The sequence below is a fragment of the Mizuhopecten yessoensis genome, unplaced genomic scaffold, assembly GCF_002113885.1.
Source record: "Mizuhopecten yessoensis strain PY_sf001 unplaced genomic scaffold, ASM211388v2 scaffold4701, whole genome shotgun sequence".
NCBI classification, from domain to species: Eukaryota; Metazoa; Mollusca; class Bivalvia; order Pectinida; family Pectinidae; genus Mizuhopecten; species Mizuhopecten yessoensis.
In genome coordinates this window covers 5,205-26,139 of record NW_018405678.1, presented here as the reverse complement: position 1 = coordinate 26,139, position 20,935 = coordinate 5,205, and the positions used below count along the sequence as shown (strand labels likewise).

The 20,935-nt window shown below is 38.1% G+C and overlaps 1 protein-coding gene across 1 annotated transcript; it reads left to right on the top strand.

Moving 5' to 3' along the window:
• The first annotated feature begins 485 nt into the window (after window positions 1-485).
• LOC110449603 (short-chain collagen C4-like) lies at window positions 486-5,129 on the top strand. The gene is made up of 3 exons (XM_021496557.1): window positions 486-748; window positions 2,628-2,702; window positions 4,630-5,129. The coding sequence occupies exons 1-3, from the start codon at window positions 508-510 to the stop codon at window positions 5,112-5,114; spliced, it is 801 nt and encodes a 266-aa protein (XP_021352232.1). The 5' UTR covers window positions 486-507; the 3' UTR covers window positions 5,115-5,129.
• The last annotated feature ends 15,806 nt before the right edge of the window (window positions 5,130-20,935 follow it).

Below are 20,935 nucleotides of genomic sequence, written 5' to 3'. Positions count from 1 at the left end.
ATGCGTTCGGTAACCTTGGTTTTGGGGTATGGTAAAGAGTGGAAAAGTCAAAAGTTCTGATAAGAGAAACATTTTGAGATGAGTATACTTAAAGTTGATCAAAAACATTATATCCCAAATGTGGCTTCTGAGTGCATTATGTGCATTATTGTCGCAAATATGCTATAAATGCGGTCATTGGAAAAAGTTTTATAAGATATAATGTGTGATGCTGCGCTCGGATTCGAATTAGGGACATTCCAACGCCCAGTAATGCTCACGTTTTATTGTGAGCGATAGATTTTAAGGATGTTAGATATCTAGTCTCTCTTACAGCAAAAGTTAGAAAGAAAGGTATACGTGTTGAAGTTATAACGAACAATAATATTACGTAATGCTCTTTAAATATCTTTGTAATGCAAGCATATGTTTATCTTTTTATCGTGGGAAAAAGTACTGTTTCACACCTTGTAACAATCCTATGTATTGGCTCGGTTTAACAACGTGTCAGATCCCGATAACGTTTTCATGTGTTGTTGTCGCCACACAGGTAAACAGAATAGACGCAAGATGGTGCTGGCCTCTATTCGAGTCAGTTTGGCGGTATTAGTATCTTATATGTTAGTAGTACATGTTTATTCTGATGACGAACATGAGAAAAGGATTCTTTTAAATGACCCAAACTACGTGCAGCAACAGATGACCCATCTCCAGGGGGAGCTACAGAGTCTCCAGGTCACTGTACAACATCTGTTACATTCAAAAACTGGTTAGTAGACTTTATCACTGTACTGATGCTAGATTGTTGCAAGAAAAACTGCAACATTCTGTTTAAGACATTTATATATATGATCTTACATGAGTTTTCTTTTCATATGAGATTTATGAAATATGAGTCTCTGGCGAGCTAAAATGAAAAATTCGTGACGAGTTTCATAAATTTCATATGTTCCTTTTTATCACATAATCAAGATAAAACGACAATTTTTTATGCAACCCTAAAATGGAAAAAGCCGCCATTTTGACTCCAGTGCGTAAGTCTGTGACGTCATGTACTTGTCCTATGCCCGACGTCACAATTGAAACAATTGAAACTAACAACCAATCACAGGGCTAACGGGTCATATAAAAAAATATGACCTGGGTATATTCACTGGATAACACAGTACATATGTGCATTATGTGATGAATATAAATAAACGTTTAAATCGACGAAATGCAAGTCAATTATAAAAAAGATTGGCTTACAAAAGGATATACATTTCACATATAAGTTTTTTACTGTATTGGCTCTCCAGAAGAGCCGAAGAACGAACTCGTACTTTAGTAGGACAGAGTCCATATCGCTACCCAGGTTTACAGAGTCCGGGGTTCCATGAGTTTCGTAATGAACTACGCAAAAGTAACATTTGATAATTTATTAAGAAGAACGACAATGTAAGATGTACAAAATACCTCGACAACTAACACAGGCCACTTCTTGGACACACTACGCAAACACACAACATTAACATTTTGCACAGATCGCACAGCCAGCAAGGCTTTGCCCAGGAAAACACAGCTAAAACATATCAACCTAGTTCCACAGACTGGCCAGGGGAAAATGACAAAGAAAGAGACATAAGAAGCTATACCCAGGAGAAGCTACCGGTATAACTCCCGAGTTACCGTGTGTCTGAATGTGTTAAAGCCTGTAAACCAATTAGGGAGGAGGTTAGTGGTAAGGTAGAATTATGCAATGAGAAGATCGGTAAGAATTCCAGATAGCCAAACAAATACAGTTAAGTATAGTACAGACGGAAGTTCGATTGAGAAACAGCCCGGATAATAACACAAAGTCCCGATAGCAGCCTTATACCTAGCACATCAAAAGGTAGATATATTGTATAACGTTATTATTATGATATATATATATATATAAATATAATTTCCATTCATCCATCCATCCATCCAAACCTATTCATTATCTAAAATTTATAATACTAAGGTGACCTAATGTGTTGAAAAGAGCCATTGAAAACCAGCAAGACTCTCATATTTGAAGAATATTTGTAGAATAGATAACCGTCTAAAGGTAAAACAGGTTTTGACCTCCAGTACTTAAATGCTGAACAAGACGAGCTTTTAAAGTTTGTTTGTTTGTTTGTTTGTTTGTTTGTTTATGTTTAACGGCCCATCAACGGCTGTGGTCATTTAGGGCCATGGTTATTCACTTATTTATCTTATTTATTTCAACAAACATGTGAGTAGCGAAGATAAAATCAGATAAAATGGTTCATTTTAAAAGCATTCGCATTGTATGTGTAGATAATAATAAATATAAAAGGGGGTTAAAATAATAAAAGAGATAACGAATAGATGATATGGAATATGTGATATATATATAACGTCAACGTCGTATGAATATTTACTTCAAATACTGTTAATTAAACTGCATTGTATGATTAATATTTTTGAAAGTCCTTTGTTTATTTAACCGTCTACCTCCATTCACATAAAATTATTTATCAAATAAGCCATCTTTCCATCAACGGTCATATTCGGAGGAAGCAGGATTTTGATATAGCTTTTATTGGCATTATCTTTAATAACATTCAGAGTCATTCAAAATCGAGAATATAAATCTAGGTTGCCTCTTCTAATTATAGGTTCCGGAGGAGCCACGTTTGTCCGCTGGGGCCGGAACGACTGTCCCTCCAATCTGACGGAACTCGTGTATGCTGGTAGGTTTGCATCGATCTTCTTATGTTAGACATTTCTCATTGTGACGTAGACCTAGCACAGAGTGCAGAGACGGACACTGAAACTAGCAAATTCAGGGGAAATCTCAACATTTTTCATCACATCTTTCTTAAGGATTCCTGTCCCCTTGCTGGCGACAAAGCACCAGAGAATTATCCTTCAGTGTTTTTTATTAATATATCCCCTGGTTTTCATTATGACAAGTGAGTAACTTCTCTTGACTGATCATCTTACTCTTGTTACTGTTGTTGGCAGTAGTATAGGAATCCGAAAGATGCATGTGCACCAATTCACTCACCTAAACAAATCCCTATATATAGCCTTCTAAAATAGTATCCAAAAACAAGTTTGTTTCCGATAAATAAATGTTTTTGTTATGTTGCACGAGAAAAATACCATGAATCCAGTCGATTAAAAACGAAGTAGAAAATGAAGAAAAAACCGTACAGATTTCTACTTTTTTCGAGACTCGTTTCACTCATTTGATGGCTAACCTATATAGCTTATCTAGTGCTCAAACACATGACGGAATGAGACTTTGCCGCGAAGAGACGCTTATATGCCTGTTTATTCGAGATTGCAAAGGAACGAAGAGACGAAGACATACGGAACAAGTACATCGTGTAAGCGTTGCAAAATTCATTTTGATTATGGAAATATCGAGCAATGGAACTTTGCGGCGCAGTTAGTAATTGCTAATTTTATCTCTTTGTTATCATTACCGTTATGGTACAATACCAGTTTTTTCCTACTGACGTTTTTAGCTCGGAGAATTTCTCTAGCTCATTTGGCATCAAAATAAGAACAGAGTTCCAGGATGAGAGATTGAAATAAAATCACCGCTATTACTTAATTTTGCATTTGTACAATGCTTGCAGCGAGCCGTAAAGACAATAACGACTGTGGTCACTAGTCACATGATTTTGTATCATTGCGGAAATGTCGTGTTAATGTGTATTCATACGATGTTACCTGTTTGTTTACCTGTGGTCACGTGCAGGTGTGTACACACTGTATCATACCCTATACGCTAAGTTCGAGATAAGATAGACATATTTTGAGATTACCTCTGCTTTTGCTTTTTCAGGTCTCGGTCTCCGCGCTCTTTGCTGGGTCTACCTAAAAATGAGAAATGTCTAATATTAATATCAAACTGTACACAGAGGTTCTTCAGTTCAGGTTAAAGGTACCGTGCCGCTGACTTTTGCTCTTTTTCTTATCAACAGGATAAATCTGGCATTTGTTATTTTTTTTACAAAGCAATAATTATTAACCTTCCATCAATATCACACTCAGGTAGTGAAACGTGTCAAAGAAATAAAATAAAAAGTATTCAAATTTCATAATATTACTTGCCGTCGACTAGGCAGGCGGATTGCTTAAACATTAAATATGTTATCATTACCTCTAACCCAGTCCAAAATATGGTCTTTTGATTCTGCTCTCGTGACATTTCGTGAATTCGCGTATGTGTAAGTATGACGTAAACTTGACCTTAATCCTGCTTCTGATGAGATAAAGTTGCAGCCGGGAAAATACTTCGCGCGCTTATACTTGACATTACTTTTGAATTTTAAATATTTTCATATCAATATACTGCTAACATTGACGAAATTATATTACTTCGATTTTAACCGTAGTATTTCCGACATATTGCGGCACAGCAACTTTAAATGATTTTGACATTTTGACTTACAGGAAATCGTAGAAAAGCTTTCTCCTTCTTCGCCATACTTTCCGGTTTTGGTATATTTGTGCTACATCGTGTACGTTCCAGCCTGTTCTCGTTTAATTATTCATTAACGTTTCAATTAGATACACTATTATACAATTGTGTTTCCTTTTGTGAAAAGCTGCTTATTGAGAAAATGCCGCCGATACAGAAGGAAATGCTTTTTACGATCTTAGGTTATGCAGGAGGTTCCTGGTATGGTCACAGTGGAGCAGCAGTTGACCATCTTTGTCTGCCACCTGATCCGGAATGGTTAGAGACAACAGTGGTACCGGATGATTACACGGGGAGGATCTATGGGGCAGAGTACGAATCTACCAGTGGACATACTCTCTTCGGGACACAATCACACAATGAAGAGGTTCCTTGTGCGGTCTGTAGATCTACTTCATTCGTTTCCTCTGTGATGATACCAGCGAGGACGACCTGCTACAGCGGCTGGACGAAGGCCTACAGTGGGTCACTGGCGTCAGGGTACTATGGACACGTAGGTGCTTCCCAATACGTATGTGTAGACGAGAACCCACAGCCTGTTGTTGGGGGAGGTGAAACAAACGACAATGGTGTACTATTTTATGGGGTTAAAGCGTTGTGTGGCTCTCTTAGATGTCCTCCGTACGAGCAAGACAAATTCATAGCTTGTGTAGTTTGTATGAAATAAATCTGTCGAGAACCAGTATCAAATCTGTCATGTTTTTCAAACTATAAACGTATGTACGTAACATTTGATCTGATGTCATTTCCTTACGTTTTAACTCGTCTTGTATATGATCTTATTGTATACTTACAGTTAATTATCAAATGTTGAAATCAATATCGTGACCTGAGTTGTGTGTGTATATGAAAGCATACACATCTGCATGGATATTAATAAATACATATATACCCGATTGGTTTTTTATCTAATTATCAACAGAAGAACAACTAGAGCTGTCGACAAAATGAAAGACTTATACCCCCGCCTGCGCCAAGAATTACAGGAATAGTTCTTGGCGAACATTGGCAAAGTATTGCAAGGCATTTCATAGTCCCCCACATTAAGTGATTTATGTGTGCGCCTATCTCATAATATAAGTCATAGTGACATACTTCTTGTTCTCCGCACTCCTTCAGCCAAGACAAACTTGCATACCGAATCTGACAACTCTAGGTGAAAAAGTACAGAAATATTATGCTATGCCCCTGATAAATGTTTCAAGTTTTAGAAGTCAATTTTAAAAGCATATGTCGCAGTGACACACTTCTTGTACTCAAAGTCTAATTGACCTAATTTTACTATCGTACCCTCCGTCATCCCAAAATATAATTGCAAACCAAATATACATACTACAGGAGAAATATTATAGAATATATGCCCGAACTAACTTTTCAAATGTTAAGGTCAAAGATCAAACCGTGGTCAAATGGAAATAATAACTTGATTTCTTTACTACGGGAGTATGGTAGAATTATTCGGCATCCCGATAATGCTTCGAATAGTACTAGGACCTGTGATGAGGTTAAAGAATCAATCGAAACAGTGTGTGATCTTTATCTTAAAGTTTATTATAACAAATATAAACGCGACAGTGGAACGAGAAATCGATTCCAGTGTATCCATGACCACGAGGTTCTGCCGTAATTATTATTGCATAGATACAGAGAAAGAAGTTTTATAGTATGTGTAAGTGCCTTACTCAAGTTTACAGAACGGTGATTTCTTCAATTCTACCAAATATTGACAGTTTGATCGCTGTTTGTTTGCTTATATGAGGTTATACATGATGTGTCTGTGATACCGAAAACTTTAAAAAAAAAAAAGATAAAAAAAAGGAATTAAATTTTATTTTCTTACGTGCCGTAAAGAATTCGATGATTTTGATGTCACGCATACCCATATGGGCCGCTATACATTTAAAATACTTTTTGTCTCTTCTGCTCTTACAGTCTTTTTTGTTGTTAAATATACTTCAGAAGTGAATGATGAAATCTTTTAGTGACGTAATTGATCTCTATCGATTAAGATGAAAACACATAGTATTGTGTAAACATTACCTCTGACCCTGTCGAAAACATAGATACATTTCGTTAGATTCTACTCACGTGACATCTCCTGAATTTGCCTATGCATTATAATAACGTAAACATGAGTTTAACCTTGCGTCTGATAAATAACAGTCGGGAGAAGGCTTTGCACGCTTATGCTAACATCGATATTAGTAATTAAAAAAAATTATACCGCCATACTTATAATATTAATGAAATGTTATGATTACAATTTAACGTAAGATTTTCTCACAGATTGCGGCACGGTAACGGCAACTAATTAACAACTTTGCTACTTTCCGTTTATACTAGACAAGCTTACTTTCGAATAGCATAGCAGGGTCAGTGGTTACATCGGCTATACCACTGTGACGTTACAATTATCAGCAGGTCCAATGATAGAAATTTCTCACTTTCTACTTTTCAAGATTTCTCACATTACTATTAACATGTAAGAAAGTAAATTTGATTTGATTTCAAAAGAGTTTTCAGATTTAATAGCACTTTGCACGACCAATTAAATTATTCTATTCTGATATACATGTACTAGCTTTGAGATGCAACACTATTTTTTAATTGTTTTCCGCACATATTTTTGAAATAAGAAATCTATTTTTACTTATCTACAAAGTTGTAAGAAACATTACAGGTTCTGACACAAAAAATACTAAAACTGTCGTTACCCACTGCATAGTTGCAAGAGGCATCTAATGCGGTTACTCCGTGCAGATTTTGTTTGCATTCATTGCAACGCTTGGAATTATTATAATTTTTCTCTTCTCTCTAACTTCTTTTTCGATTTTTGATTTCTCCCTGCTTTTGGTGTTGAGCGTTTGCCTAAGCGAGATAATTTGTGATCCCTTGATGAACTTAAGTTGCTACATTTTGCTCTCTGTTCGCGGTTTCGCTTTAAATGGGTGTCAAGTATAATCATGTTGGCCCGATGTCAGAACAGTGTGACGTAGTGGGATTCCTTGCGTTACCGCGTGTCCCGATGCAGCTTTGTCACCCTAGTGGGACTTAGATACAGCCCCTGATCAGCTCCACAATCTGAGCTTGGTAATTTACAAACACTTTGGGTGGTGCAGTGGATAGCGCACTTGCCTTTCACCAAGGCGGCTGGGGTTCGATTCCCCGATCGGACGTGAAAAGGTTTCACGCGCTTACATCCAGGCCAACAAGAGTGCTTAATATAAGTTGAAATAACTTGTTTCATAATTGTTGTAAAATACATAAAGTTTATATATAACAAACGGCCTTATTCCATGCATATGAGGTGACTTATGTGGAAGTCCCTGTGAAAAGCGTGGGAGTTCTCGGTTAATGATTAAAGAAACTAAAATTCATACGCAATTTCAAAAGAGAACCTGTGAACTTAAACATACTTTGTATCTTTATTGTCTCATTTTCGAATGAATCTCGTGTCATCACTCGTTACATGACCTTTATGCTTTTTAACTCAACACATTGATTTAAAGATTAGTCTTACTAATCAACTCACCGTTGTGATTATTTGAACAATGGCGTAAAGAAATAACAATCTGTCCCCTGAAGAATCGGCTAGATAGTGAGACCAGCCAGCCGGCCGGATTAGTGGTGGCTAGATTAACGAGACTCGGCTATATTTCTCATTTTCTTTACCTTTGATTTTAAGTGAAAATTACTGATGAACAATATCAGGAATTTACATGTAGCAGATTAACGACTTACATTGTTGTTAGATATATAAATATCAATCTACTGTATGTCGTACAGAGTCGCGATTCTTTAACCGCTGAAAGGGCGTGGTAGGGGACAATGAACATCAAAGGTTGGTACATGTATATATTCAGAGTTTTAAAATTGGAACTAGAAATCATGTTTTCCAAGTCCCTATAGACCTATGCATACAATGTAGCTGTTCCTGGTCCATTTTGATTATATCATATTATGAAACCAGATATCTCCATCTGCATTAACAATCACACCAATTTAAATGCGATGTGTCTCTTGAGGGATCATAGAAATATTATAAAACAGTATAGTGTGCTTAGAAATAAAATACTGTTATTTGGCTCAACCATAATTCATAACGTTGTAACTTGAGGAAAATGAAGTATCTAGTTTCACACGCAGAATTCAAAATACTATTAAAAATGATTTTCGAAAGATATAAGTGATTTGGTCATTTTTACGTCTTCTGCAAAAGGTGCTTAGATCAGCTTAATGATGAAAGCGTACTTTCCAATGTATCAAATCCAAATTATAAACCTTGTAGAAAGATTCATCAGAAATAAGGTATTCATCTGATGACCTTCAGATTTGTTTTAACTCCCTTCGTAAGCTGTTTTTTCGTACCTACTTTGCAAAAACTAGTTTGCGAATATAATGTAATGAATAAAACATGTATATCTATTGATGTTTTTATTTAAATAATTAAAACAATAGATAGCGTGTATAGGGATTACGCCTATTGTCTCCTTCCTTTTGATTTTGGGTATAATATTCAATACAAACTTTGTCAAATGGAGAAAAAAACCTATAAGGATGTCATTACCAAATGTGAGGAAATACTATATGTACCCACTGAACTAATTTGATAATTTGACAAATTAAAAAGCAAGAGAAAAATGCTGGTCTCAGCATCATTTAGGTCACAAGGTTTCTTTCGTAAGTGTTCAGATACTACATGTAAGTCACATGCTACATAACCTGGATCGATGATGCTGAAACATTTTTAAATTGATGAGTAGCAGTGACAGAAACTCGCCTCCAGCTCCTTTAAATACCATTTTAATATCCAACATGAAACACCTGGTTTCGATACAAGCAAAATAGCCTGACAACTGCAAAACATCATGAATACAGAATGGTGTCGCAAAAACACAAGAAGAGACATTTTCACGACAAGAGAGAACAATCGTGTCAACAGCAAGAGAACGACGCGGTGTCAACAATCTCAGACTAAACAATGAAAATGCATGTGTGTATGTATGCTGGAGCCACGGTATGTTGGTGTACTTGCCGCCTTGTGATAGCGCGGATCTGAAGCCGACTTTATAGTACTATCTCACTGAAATACCATGATGAAGGCACCCAGGACAGCATTCCGNGTATTTATTGCATATATTCCTGTTCTTATAGGGAGGTATATATATTATATTAGTTATGTACCTTGGGTCTCTTACTGCCAGTTGTGCCCGACAGTAGAGAAACGTCTCTGCTTCCGTTAGGTACAGTACTTTGTTTCCTTGTCAGACTTGGCCGGAGTTTGAGATTATCCGAGGGGTCCCTATGATATATGCAGATATTTAACCTTAATTCTTTGGTGTATGTCTTTTCTTTTTTTTAAATAAAATAAAAAAATAAAAATAAAAAATGGTTCTTAGTAGATGGTCTTATGGGGGTCTATAAGTTGTTGGGCTTATAATATATGTGTCTTATTGGAATTTTTATTATATAAAAAAGGATCGTATCATATCATGGCGTTGGTCTAGGAGGAGGGCGTACCGTATCCAGGCTGTCTTTTACTTATATCCTACTCTATTTTGTGTTTTGTTTTGTTCCTATAAATTTTGAAATCCGTCGAATCGTCGAGAATAAATGTAATCTAATCTATCCCTATCCTCTGTGTCGGCGTTAACGCGCCTACTCTTTCGACAATACTCAGAGGGATTTTTTACGTGCGGGTTGGACCCTCCTACACGGGACACCGTTTATAGTCCCTTCCGCCGGACTGTGATTTGTTGGTGAGTGGTTAGTGTCCTGCAGGTGATAGTTAATCTTGTTTTTGGTGTCCATTCTTGTAACCGTATTCAGTCTTGCACTTGATGAAAAACTTTTCTTCAGTATCAATGTTCTCTTTCTTATAAAACTTTCCTTTAGCTTTCGTCTGTAACTGTTCACTTTTCTGACTTTTATAATTATTTTGTGAGTATTAGTATAAGATAGTTGTTGGAGATGGGACGGTAAAGGTAGGTGCGACGAATCGTGCATTGGTGAGAGTTATCAGTAGGTAGAGAAGAGTTGGGTAGATGCAGTTATTGGGGGTGTTGTTTTTTTTTTTTTGGGGGGGGGGGGGGGGTCGGGTTTGAGCAATGAGTTTTTATTTAGAGTTATATTAGTGCATATATAGTTATTAGATCAGGAGTTGATGAGGGGGAGGGGTTATGTTGTTATACTTTGGATATCTGAGGCTGATTGATTTGAGGTTGGTGATAATTATTCGTATATAAAGGAGGTTTGGGTGAATGCGAGGGGGGGTATTAGGGATTGGCCATATGTTTTCATTGTAAATAGATTCTTACAGGCTTTATAATTTCATCAAAATGTTTTTATTTCGATGTGTTGTGCGGCTCTATGGTCGAGAGTAGGGGGTGATTGGGAATTTTTCAGGTTCTAATGGGTATTGGTTTGAAATTTTTGTTATTGAGAAAGTCGGGGGTGTTTTCAGGGAGCTATCGGGTTCGATTGTTTGTTGTAAATATTTCGATCCTACCTGAGCTAGATTCTGTTCATTCTGGTGATAGAGGACCTGTTCGCTTTTGTAAGCTCGGTTTTGATTGGTTATATGTCAAAAGTGGGGGGTGTTTTCTATGAGCTGGTTCGAGTGAATTTCGATCCTACCTGAGCCGAATTGTGTGTTCGAAAATATTTTTATTATAAGTTTCATTAGGGCGTGATAGATGACCTGTTTGTTAATGATGTGTTTATTTAGTTCCGTATATGTAATGGGTGGGAATGGGGTGTGTTTTTACGTACATTTGAAGACGCGCCGATACCTATATTTGTTTTGTGTCTGAGTTATGACAATGATTTGATGTCTAATTATGTTTTATGATTTCTATTGTTTGGATTTGTTTGTTTGGCCAGGTGTATATATCCCGGTCTAACTTGTGATGTGTATGTTTTGTTTGTATTTATCACTGAATTAACTGTGGTTAAAAGTCATGGTTGTTTTGTTTAGTTGGATCTATATAATTAGTGTCATCTTTTAGTTCATCACGATGGGGAAGGTAGCATTTTTTGGAAGCAGTTTCATACGAAGATTTGGGCGATTTATGGCTGGAAGACGGAGATGGGTGCCACTTTCCATGGCAGGGGAGGACTGAGGTTGGCCCGGGTTGTGGCCACCATGAAGAAAGAAGTTTCGGCTGCCAGGCCAGATATTATCATATTGCACCTTGGAGCAAATAATATATCACCGAGTAGGCGTCCTGGCGACATTGCTGATGCTGTGATCAGCTTGGTAGAAGATTTAAGGGCTCTTGGGTGCATTGTACGTGTGGTAGAGTTTTTACCACGCGGCAATGTATTCAGAGTACCAGGCCTAGCCACCCGTATGTTCCGCCAGAGTCGCCTTGCCGTAAATAAGATTTTGTCCCGGCGTTTGGGGAAAGATCTTATCTGTATGCCGCGTCTGCACTACCCCCAAGATTACTCTTCAGACTTAGTACATTTGTCTGATACGGGGATGCAGAGGTACTTCCTCACTCTTCGTGAGGTAGTACTGAGGTCTTAGTCCCTCTTAAACAACGGCCCTTTTAAGGGTCACCAACCTACCCAAAACGCTATCATTGACCTCGAAAAAAACCCCGCTATTTTTAAGAAGAAAGAAAAAGAAATTAAAGGAATAAAAATCTATTATTTGTCTTTATCGTCATATAACTTTATTTATTATTTCATACATCTTCATGTACCGTGTGTTGGATGGGAACCCATTTTTTGCAGCCACGCCCTCTTACACTAATTGTTTAAACAGACATTGCAGTCTTCTATGGGCACTACAAGCCTACAGGCTGAAATAGCTTCTCTGAGGGACCGTTTGGATGAAATGGAACAATATTCCAGAAGAAATTGCCTGAAATTCCGCGGCATCCCTGAGACAGACCGTGAGAACACAGATGATCTCATTATAAATACATGTAATGATGCACTTCGTATAACAATTGTCCCCGGGGATATCAGTAGGTCACATAGAGTTGGTCTTAAAAGTCCTGAACATCATAGGGACATAATTGTGCGCTTCATTTCATACCGCATCCGGGCCTCGGTCTTTGAGGCAAGATTTAACCTGATCAAGGCGAATAAAGGTGACCAGTCAAATCAGCAACCACCCAATTTTATCAGACCACCTACACTTTTCATCAATGGAGCACTGACAAAACTGTCATTTGTTAGTCATTTGATATATTTGTCAACAACAGTGAAGAAATTACATCACCGTATTAACCTTGGCAAGGATAGTCGGAGTGATCTACAAATGTGGAACAATTTCATGGAAACTTGGAATGGAGTGTCCGTGTTCCTGGATACCGATATAACGGAAGCACCAGACTTCGACTTGTATACCGATGCAGCTGGTGTCATAGGTTTTGGTGGTTTCTTTCAAAACAGATGGTTCCAGGGAGAAAGGCCGGAAGGTATCTGTCTTCAGAAAGATGACATTTCTATAGCGTATATGGAACTTTATCCTATTGTGATTGCTGCCATGTTATGGAGTCATCAGTGGAATGGAAAACGAATTAAATTTCATTGTGACAATCAGGCAACAGTGGCTATATTTGTTTGTTTGTTTGTTTGTTTATGTTTAACGGCCCATCGACGGCTGTGGTCATTTAGGGCCATGGTGATTTTTTTTTGATTTTTTTTTTAACAAACATGTGAGTAGCGAAGATAAAATCAGATAAAATGGTTCATTTTAAAAGCATTCGCATTGTATGTGTAGATAATAAAAAATAAAAAGGGGGTTAAAATAATAAAAGAGATAACGAATAGATGATATGGAATATGTGATATATATATATAACGTCAAAAAGGGTAAGGTGGGTTAAAAGATATCAGAGTCTATAAAATAGACCGATGTCTTTCAAATAGTTAAATAATGCCTTCGAATCCACGGAACTGAAAAGTGTTTTCATATCCGGGACTCGAAAGTAGTTATCACGAATGTGTTTAAAATCGGAACATTCTATTAAAAAATGTTCCACTGTAAATGGAGTGTCACATGCGTGGCATGAAGGTATATCTTCTCGTTTTAAAAGGTACGAATGAGTAGGATATGTGTGCCCAGTGCGGAGCCGAGCGAGGACAACTTCCTCTCTACGATCTTTCCGACTGGGAATAGATGTTTTAAGTTTCGGTTGTATCTTAAAAAGTTTGTTGTTGGTCTCCAGAGACCAGCGTTTCTGCCATTCATTTTGAATGGCTGTACGAATAGTAGGTTTAAAATCTGTGTATGGTAGTTTGATATTTGTTTGTTCGAGATTCAATGCATTTTTTGCTTCCCTGTCAGCAAATTCGTTGCCTTTTATTCCGACATGGCTCGGAATCCATAGTAAAGTTATTTTAGACTTTTTTAATATACGAGATATTCGAAGAGCAAGGTTTTGTACGATTGTGTTTTTAGGATCTCGTAACTGTAAACTCTGTAGGACAGATAGAGAGTCTGAACAAATAATTGCCTTTTTAATGCGGTGTTCATCGATATGGTCGAGGGCCAAACCAATGGCGCATGCTTCAGCAGAAAAGATGGAGGCGCCGTCTGGTAGTCGGACTGAAGTGCAAGTATTGGCAGTACAGCAGGCTGCTGCCACTTTCTCACCTTCTTTGGAGCCATCGGTGTAAAGTTGTGTATGAGAAGGGTAATTCGAAATGCATTCCCGAAAGGAGGATTTGTGTTCTTCGGGCATAACACTTGATTTCCCTCGCTCATGTAATGTAAAGTTAAAATCGGGGGTTTGAATGGTCCACGGAGGAACATCAGATATGTTAAATTCAGCTATGTCCGTCAATTTTATGTTGAGTTCTTGCAGGAAATTCAAAATTCGGATACCAAATGTTGGCAGAAGTTTTTGGTTTTGCGTAAATATGTTTTGGTATTTGGGGTTGAATACTTGGTTGAAAGCAGGATTTTTAGGGTTTGATTTTAATTGAGTTGCAAATTGTAATGAAAGTTTTATTCTTCTGTCATAAAGGGATGGTTCATTTGCTTCCACGTACAGGCTTTTTACAGGTGTTGTTCGAAAAGCTCCCAGGGCAAGACGTAGCCCTTGGTTATGGATTGGATCTAGCATCTGAAGGTACGAACTGCGCGCTGACCCGTATACCATAGAACCATAATCCAGTTTTGTTCGAATAAGTGATCTGTATAGGCGCAAAAGCATTTCACGATCCGCTCCCCAATCAGTATGAGAAAGGACTCGTATAATGTTTAACGCCTTGGAACACTTATCCTTCAGATACTTTATATGTGGTATGAAAGAGAGTTTCGAATCAAAAATGAGGCCGAGAAATTTAGTCTGTTCAACAACAGGAATTCTAGTGCCATCGAGTGTTAGATTTGGGTCATTGTGTGCTTTTCGTTTTTGACAGAAATGCATGCACACAGTTTTGGATTTAGAGAATTTGAAGCCGTTTTCGTCTGCCCAATTTTGTAGTTTGTTTAAACTCTGTTGAAGTTGTCGTTCTATCGTGTGCATGTTCTTAGATCTGTAACAGATCAAGAAGTCATCCACAAATAACGACCCTTCTGTTGATTGACCAAGACATTTGACTATATCATTGATTTTAAGACCAAACAGTGTGACTGATAGGATTCCACCCTGTGGGACTCCCATTTCCTGTTTAGACGTTTCAGAAAAAGTTGAACCAACACGGACTTTGAAGTGTCTATCTGATAGGTAATTAGATATAAAATTGGGAAGGTTTCCACGTACGCCAAGGTCGTGAAGATCTTTCATGATGCCATACTGCCATGTAGTATCATAGGCCTTCTCAAGATCGAAGAACACAGCGACAAGGTGTTCTTTCTTGGCGAAAGCCTCTCGAATGAACGTCTCTAATCTGATGAGATGGTCATTTGTCCCTCTTCTATTTCTAAAGCCACTTTGAAGAGGGGATATTATATCGTTGGCCTCAAGAAACCAAACCAGTCTAGTGTTTATCATTCGTTCTAAAGTTTTACATACACAACTAGTCAGAGAGATAGGACGATAGTTGTTTGGGTCAGTAGCATCCTTTCCCGGTTTTGGGATAGGTATAATTGTGGAGTTCTTCCACGAATCGGGAATCTTTCCGGAAGCGTAAACTTGGTTGAATATGTAAAGAAGGCATGTTAGTGAAGAGTCCGGTAAGTGCTTTAGAAATTGATATGGAATATCATCAGGACCTGAAGCAGTGTCCTGTGATTTTCTAAGCGAATCAACAAGTTCTGGTAGGGTAAATTGTTCATTATAACTTTCTTTGTTTGATGATTTGAAATTGAGCCGTTTCTTTTCTCTCTTTTTTTTCAAAGACTGGAATTTTTGGGAGTGGTTTAAAGGGGATGAGTTTTTAGCTATGTTTTTTGCAAATGCATCAGCAATTTCAGTTATAGACGAGAAAATTTTGTTTTTATTAATGAGGTGGGAGGATGTTGCCTTTTTCTTTTTCCCACTTATTTTCCGAATCATATCCCATACTTTTTTTGAGGACGTGTTTGATGATATCTTGGATACATATTCTCTCCAGCTGTTTCTTTTGTCAATTTTAATTGATCGCCGAGCCTTTGCCCGCCAAATTTTAAATTCACTGTAGTTTGAAGCAGTTGGGCAATTGAAGTAGCGTCTTAGAGCAGCTGCCCGATTACTGCGTGTTTTAAAAGATTCTTCAGATAAAAGGAACTTCGTAGGTTTTGGAGCGGATTTTGGAATTGTCTTTTGGGCAATAGAAGTGAGTGTTTCAGTAAAAGTTTTGATAGGGTCGTCGAGGTTAGTAAAATTGTCTATGGTTAGTTTTTCAATGCACATGTGTTGGAATTGGGCCCAATCTGCTTTGTGCATATTCCATCGAGGTAGAGGATCATCAAGAGGAGTCCCAATATTCTTAAGAAAAATTGGGAAGTGGTCACTCCCACAAAGATCATCATTTACCCTCCAGTCATTTCAACAAGGAATAAGGAGACTATGTTCTCAATTCTTATATATTCTATTACAGGGTACAGAGTTCAATGTTTATTTGATTCTTTCGTTTGGTACCTTTGGAATCCCATAGTCCTCCATTAGCGCCATCATTTCATCTATCCGTGAGTATTATTGACCAATAGTGTCAGTTTGGTGCGTTAACTTTCCATGCAATTATCAAGGATATTATACGTAATATATCCTAAAGCAGAACTTTGAACTCTCTCCCAAACTCATCAAAACTGGACAGCAGCTTAACATAAAACGCTACGATATACATATCTTGGAGATATAATATTGAATGCAAAATGAACTATTCGGAACTCATCATAACTTAATTCATATCACCTATATATCAACACATGTTTCAACACTAACTTGTGTCGGTGGCTTCCCATATTTACCTACTAACTCATGGGGCTCTCATATGCTGCACATATTCATTTGGGCCTATCACTTCGGTGTAACTCAGCCCTGCCCCTATTCGCAGGGGNCTATGCGCATGCGCTAGTAGAGGGAAATCCCTGAACAAAACGTTGGTCAGACAGGTAGAAATACCGATGATTATCTTAGATTTAATCATTTTTATGAATCTATTTCAGCCAAATCCGATCGTTATGCTCCATAAGGAGTCTCACTTGATATGTTTATGTAATATTTGAAAAAAAGACACAAAAAAAATAGTCACTTCACCGCGATGCCCCTTTAATAATGCATGCAAGTTTACGGCCGGGCCTACGCCACTTCGTCGAGACTTCAAAAATTCTAGGTTAGGTTATGTGCAGTGTCTGTGAGAACCCTTATGTTGCCAAATAGTGTTGTATGAATAAAATGCTACAAATCTTAACTACTTTGTTTGTTGTTGATTCATAAATCTGTAATTGTAGTTAAATCCTGGTATGAAGAGAAACGCCTTACTAATTTATGGTGGTGATACTTGAACCTTCTCGCGGACGGATGACGGTGCTGTGTTCATGGCAGGAGCACGTCTGACGACGGACGTCTCTCAGGGACGGATGTTGGTCGGTCCGGTGATGGAGAAAGGTCTGAGTGGTGGACACAGTGGACAAATGTGACAGAAACGGAGTTTGCTGTTGGTGCCTGATGACTTTGTGTCTAGTGGTGCCAAATGGTTCAGTGGATTGCAGACCACTTGGAACTTGAACACGGTAGTAACACTGTGTTAATCGGGGCAGATTACAGCCTACTCGATTAAAGCCAGCCGTGCAATACTTGCCTACAGTAAGTAGAATACTGCATATTCCATTATGGTTTAGGTTTGTCAATGTAGTATTTGGTGCAATATTGATTCCTCATGTGAGTATTGTGTATTTATGAAAAGTGTGAAAGAAGAGAGAGAGAGAGAGTGTTATGTTTATGGTTTTATATGTTTTTATATAAAGTTGTATATAGTATAATTCATTTTTTTTCTCTTCTTCTTATCTTAATCAGCAATTCGCTTATCCCGTTAAACCCTACTCCCAAGCTTATGTGTCGAAAGGGCCATAGGACAATCATCATTTGTTAATCAACCTAAAACTGTAATATATGTCCGTTATGCTGTATATAACAAGAATGTATATATATAAGTGGTATGTTGTTTATTTAAAAAAAAATCACTTCTTTTCATTTATTTTGGTATTTCTGTAAACATATACTTTTCTTTTCAGGAGAATGCCACGAAAGCGCTCGGACTTTACAAGGCGAAAAAGACAAAATTCAAAAAAGCAGAAAAAGAAGGTTGATGAGGCAGAGGATAATAATGTAACTGAATGTAGCCTTGATACCGACGAGGAAAACAAGAGGAGGCAACATTGGAGGAGAAAGAAGGTGAGCCTGAGGTGCATTTAGCACACTTTTCTCCTCTTCAACCTAAAACGCCAAGTGTTTCTCCAAATGAAGAGGGTGCCACCACGTCCGGACTATTTGACAATCAAACTCTGAATGAAAGTTGTCGGGTAAATGCTAACTATATCAAAACATGATGGAAGCAATGCAAGGAGGAAAAGCAAGTGCCAAGCTGGCGACGAGCAGTCTGACGTCGAATATTTTGACGACGACAAGGACGTGGAATATGTTCCAACCAAACAAAGCCCCAAGGAGAGCAGCAGTGAGGAGGACGGCATTGACATGATCCCCCCTTCGCCGCCTCAAGCGACAAAACAAAAAGCAAGAAAAACTTAAAAGAATCGTCAAGATCAGATTTGAGAGTCTCGGAGGGTATTTCGAAAACACCACCAGAGGGAAAGAAGTCTCAAAACAAATTAGGACAGCACAACAACACCTCTCAAGGACCAAAAGCAAGAGACAGTGGTCCGCGAATCCTCGTCCCCGCAAACTCTGTAATCTCTGCAGAACTGAAGTCCTGGACATGTCAAGTCACATGCGCCACGCTCACGACAATTGTCCTTTACAGACAAGGATTTGCCCAGCATTAAACAGGGCCACAATGTCGTCGCACTCAGAGGGCGAAAACCCCTCGCGCAGATATAAGAATTGTCCAATTCCAAACTGCTCATCAATGGTTTGTTTGTTTGTTTATGTTTAACGGCCCATCGACGGCTGTGGTCATTTAGGGCCATGGTGATTTTTTTTTTATTTTTATTTTTTATTTTTTTTTAACAAACGTGTGAGTAGCGAAGATAAAATCAGATAAAATGGTTCATTTTAAAAACATTCGCATTGTATGTATAGATAATAAAGAATAAAAAGGGGGTTAAAATGATAGAGATAACCAATAGATGATATGGAATATGCGATATATATATAACATCAATGGTCCAGAGTTTAGCCAAACATCTACAGAATACCCATCATCTGACGACGGAGGGAGCTTCGAAGAAGGCAAAAATCGCCACCTTCTCAAACCAACCTCGTGCAAGTCAGCAGGTCAAAGTCCACGAGACAGACGAGAATAACAAGAGGCCCAATGGGCCTAAATCGCTCACCTTGTATTAATCTCACACTTGTAATCTTAAACGTGGACTAACATACAGTTAGAGGCAGTGTTTGATTCATAAGAACCTATTAAAAGATTTAAACATATGACCTTGAATATGGGCGAAGGTCATTTATTTTAACAAACTTGGTAGCCCTTCATCCCAGACCGTAATGGCCAAATATCATCACCCTTGGCATTTTGCTAATTTAGAAGTCTTTTAAATTTGTTCTTTTAACATATTTGACCCCTGTGACATTGGATATACTTCAAGGTCATTCATTTGAACAAACTTGGTAGCCCTTCATCCTAGCATACTACTTGCCAAATATCATAACCCTAGGCCTCTTGGTTAAAGAAGAGGTTGTATAAAGGTTTCAAACATATTTGACCCCTGTGACCTTGAAGATTTGTCAAAGTCATTTATTTGAACAAACTTACTAGCCCTTCATCACAACATGCTACTTGCAAAATATAATCCTCCTTGGCCATTTCGTCAATGAGAAGAAGCTGTATAAAGGTGTCAAACATATTTGACCCCGGTGACCTTGAATATTTGTCAAAGTCATTTATTTGAACAAACTTGCTAGCCCTTCATCACAGCATGCTACTTGCAAAATATAATCATCCTTGGCCATTTCGTTAATGAGAAGAAGCTGTATAAAGGTTTCAAACATATTTGACCCCTGTGACCTTGAATATTTGTCAAAGTCATTCATTTGAACAAACTTGGTAGCCCTTCATTCCAGCATGTTACTTGCCAAATATCATTATCCTAGGCCTCTTAGTTATTCAGAGGAAGTTGTATAAGATTTTTTAAGACGATTGACCCCTGTGAACTTGAAAATGGATGAAGGCCATTCATTTGAACAAACTTGGTAGCCCTTTATCCCAGCATGCTACTGGCCAAATATCATAGCCCTGGGCATTTTGGTTATTGAGAAGAAGTTGCTTAAAGGTTTTTAACATATTTGAACCCTTTGACCTTGAAAATAGGTGATGGTCATTTATTTGAACAAACTTTGTAGCCCTTCATCCCAGTTTGCTTCTGGCCAAATATCATCACCCTAGGCCTTGCGGTTATTAAGAAGAAGTTGTTTAAAGTAAAATATTGACGCCGGACGACAGGCGGACGGACGTACGGACGAGGAACGCTGCACCATGCTATAAGCTCACTTGGCCCTTCGGTGTCATTAGTAAGGGAAACACACCCGGATGCCCGCGAGGCTTTGGCGTACAACAACAGCAGACGTGTACTACCACCTACATCAGCGGCAAAAGGAGGCATCTTCCATCAGCGCCATCACCAATGAGGTAGTAATGGATAAGGATACAACAGGGGAGGAAGAGAGATACGAAAACGAGACAGAAAAACAAATCGATGAGGAACCAGAAGATGTCCAGCCAACAATCGGCTAACCAAATCAATGAGCAAATGAATAACAAAGTCATTGAACAAATGGATGAACCATCGACAAGCTCAAGAAGAGCATTTTCAAGAACAGAGCACTGCTCATAAAACAACTTCTTCTCAATAACCAAAAGGCCCTGTAGCATGCAGGGATGAAGGACTACCAAGTTTGTTCAAATGAATGACTT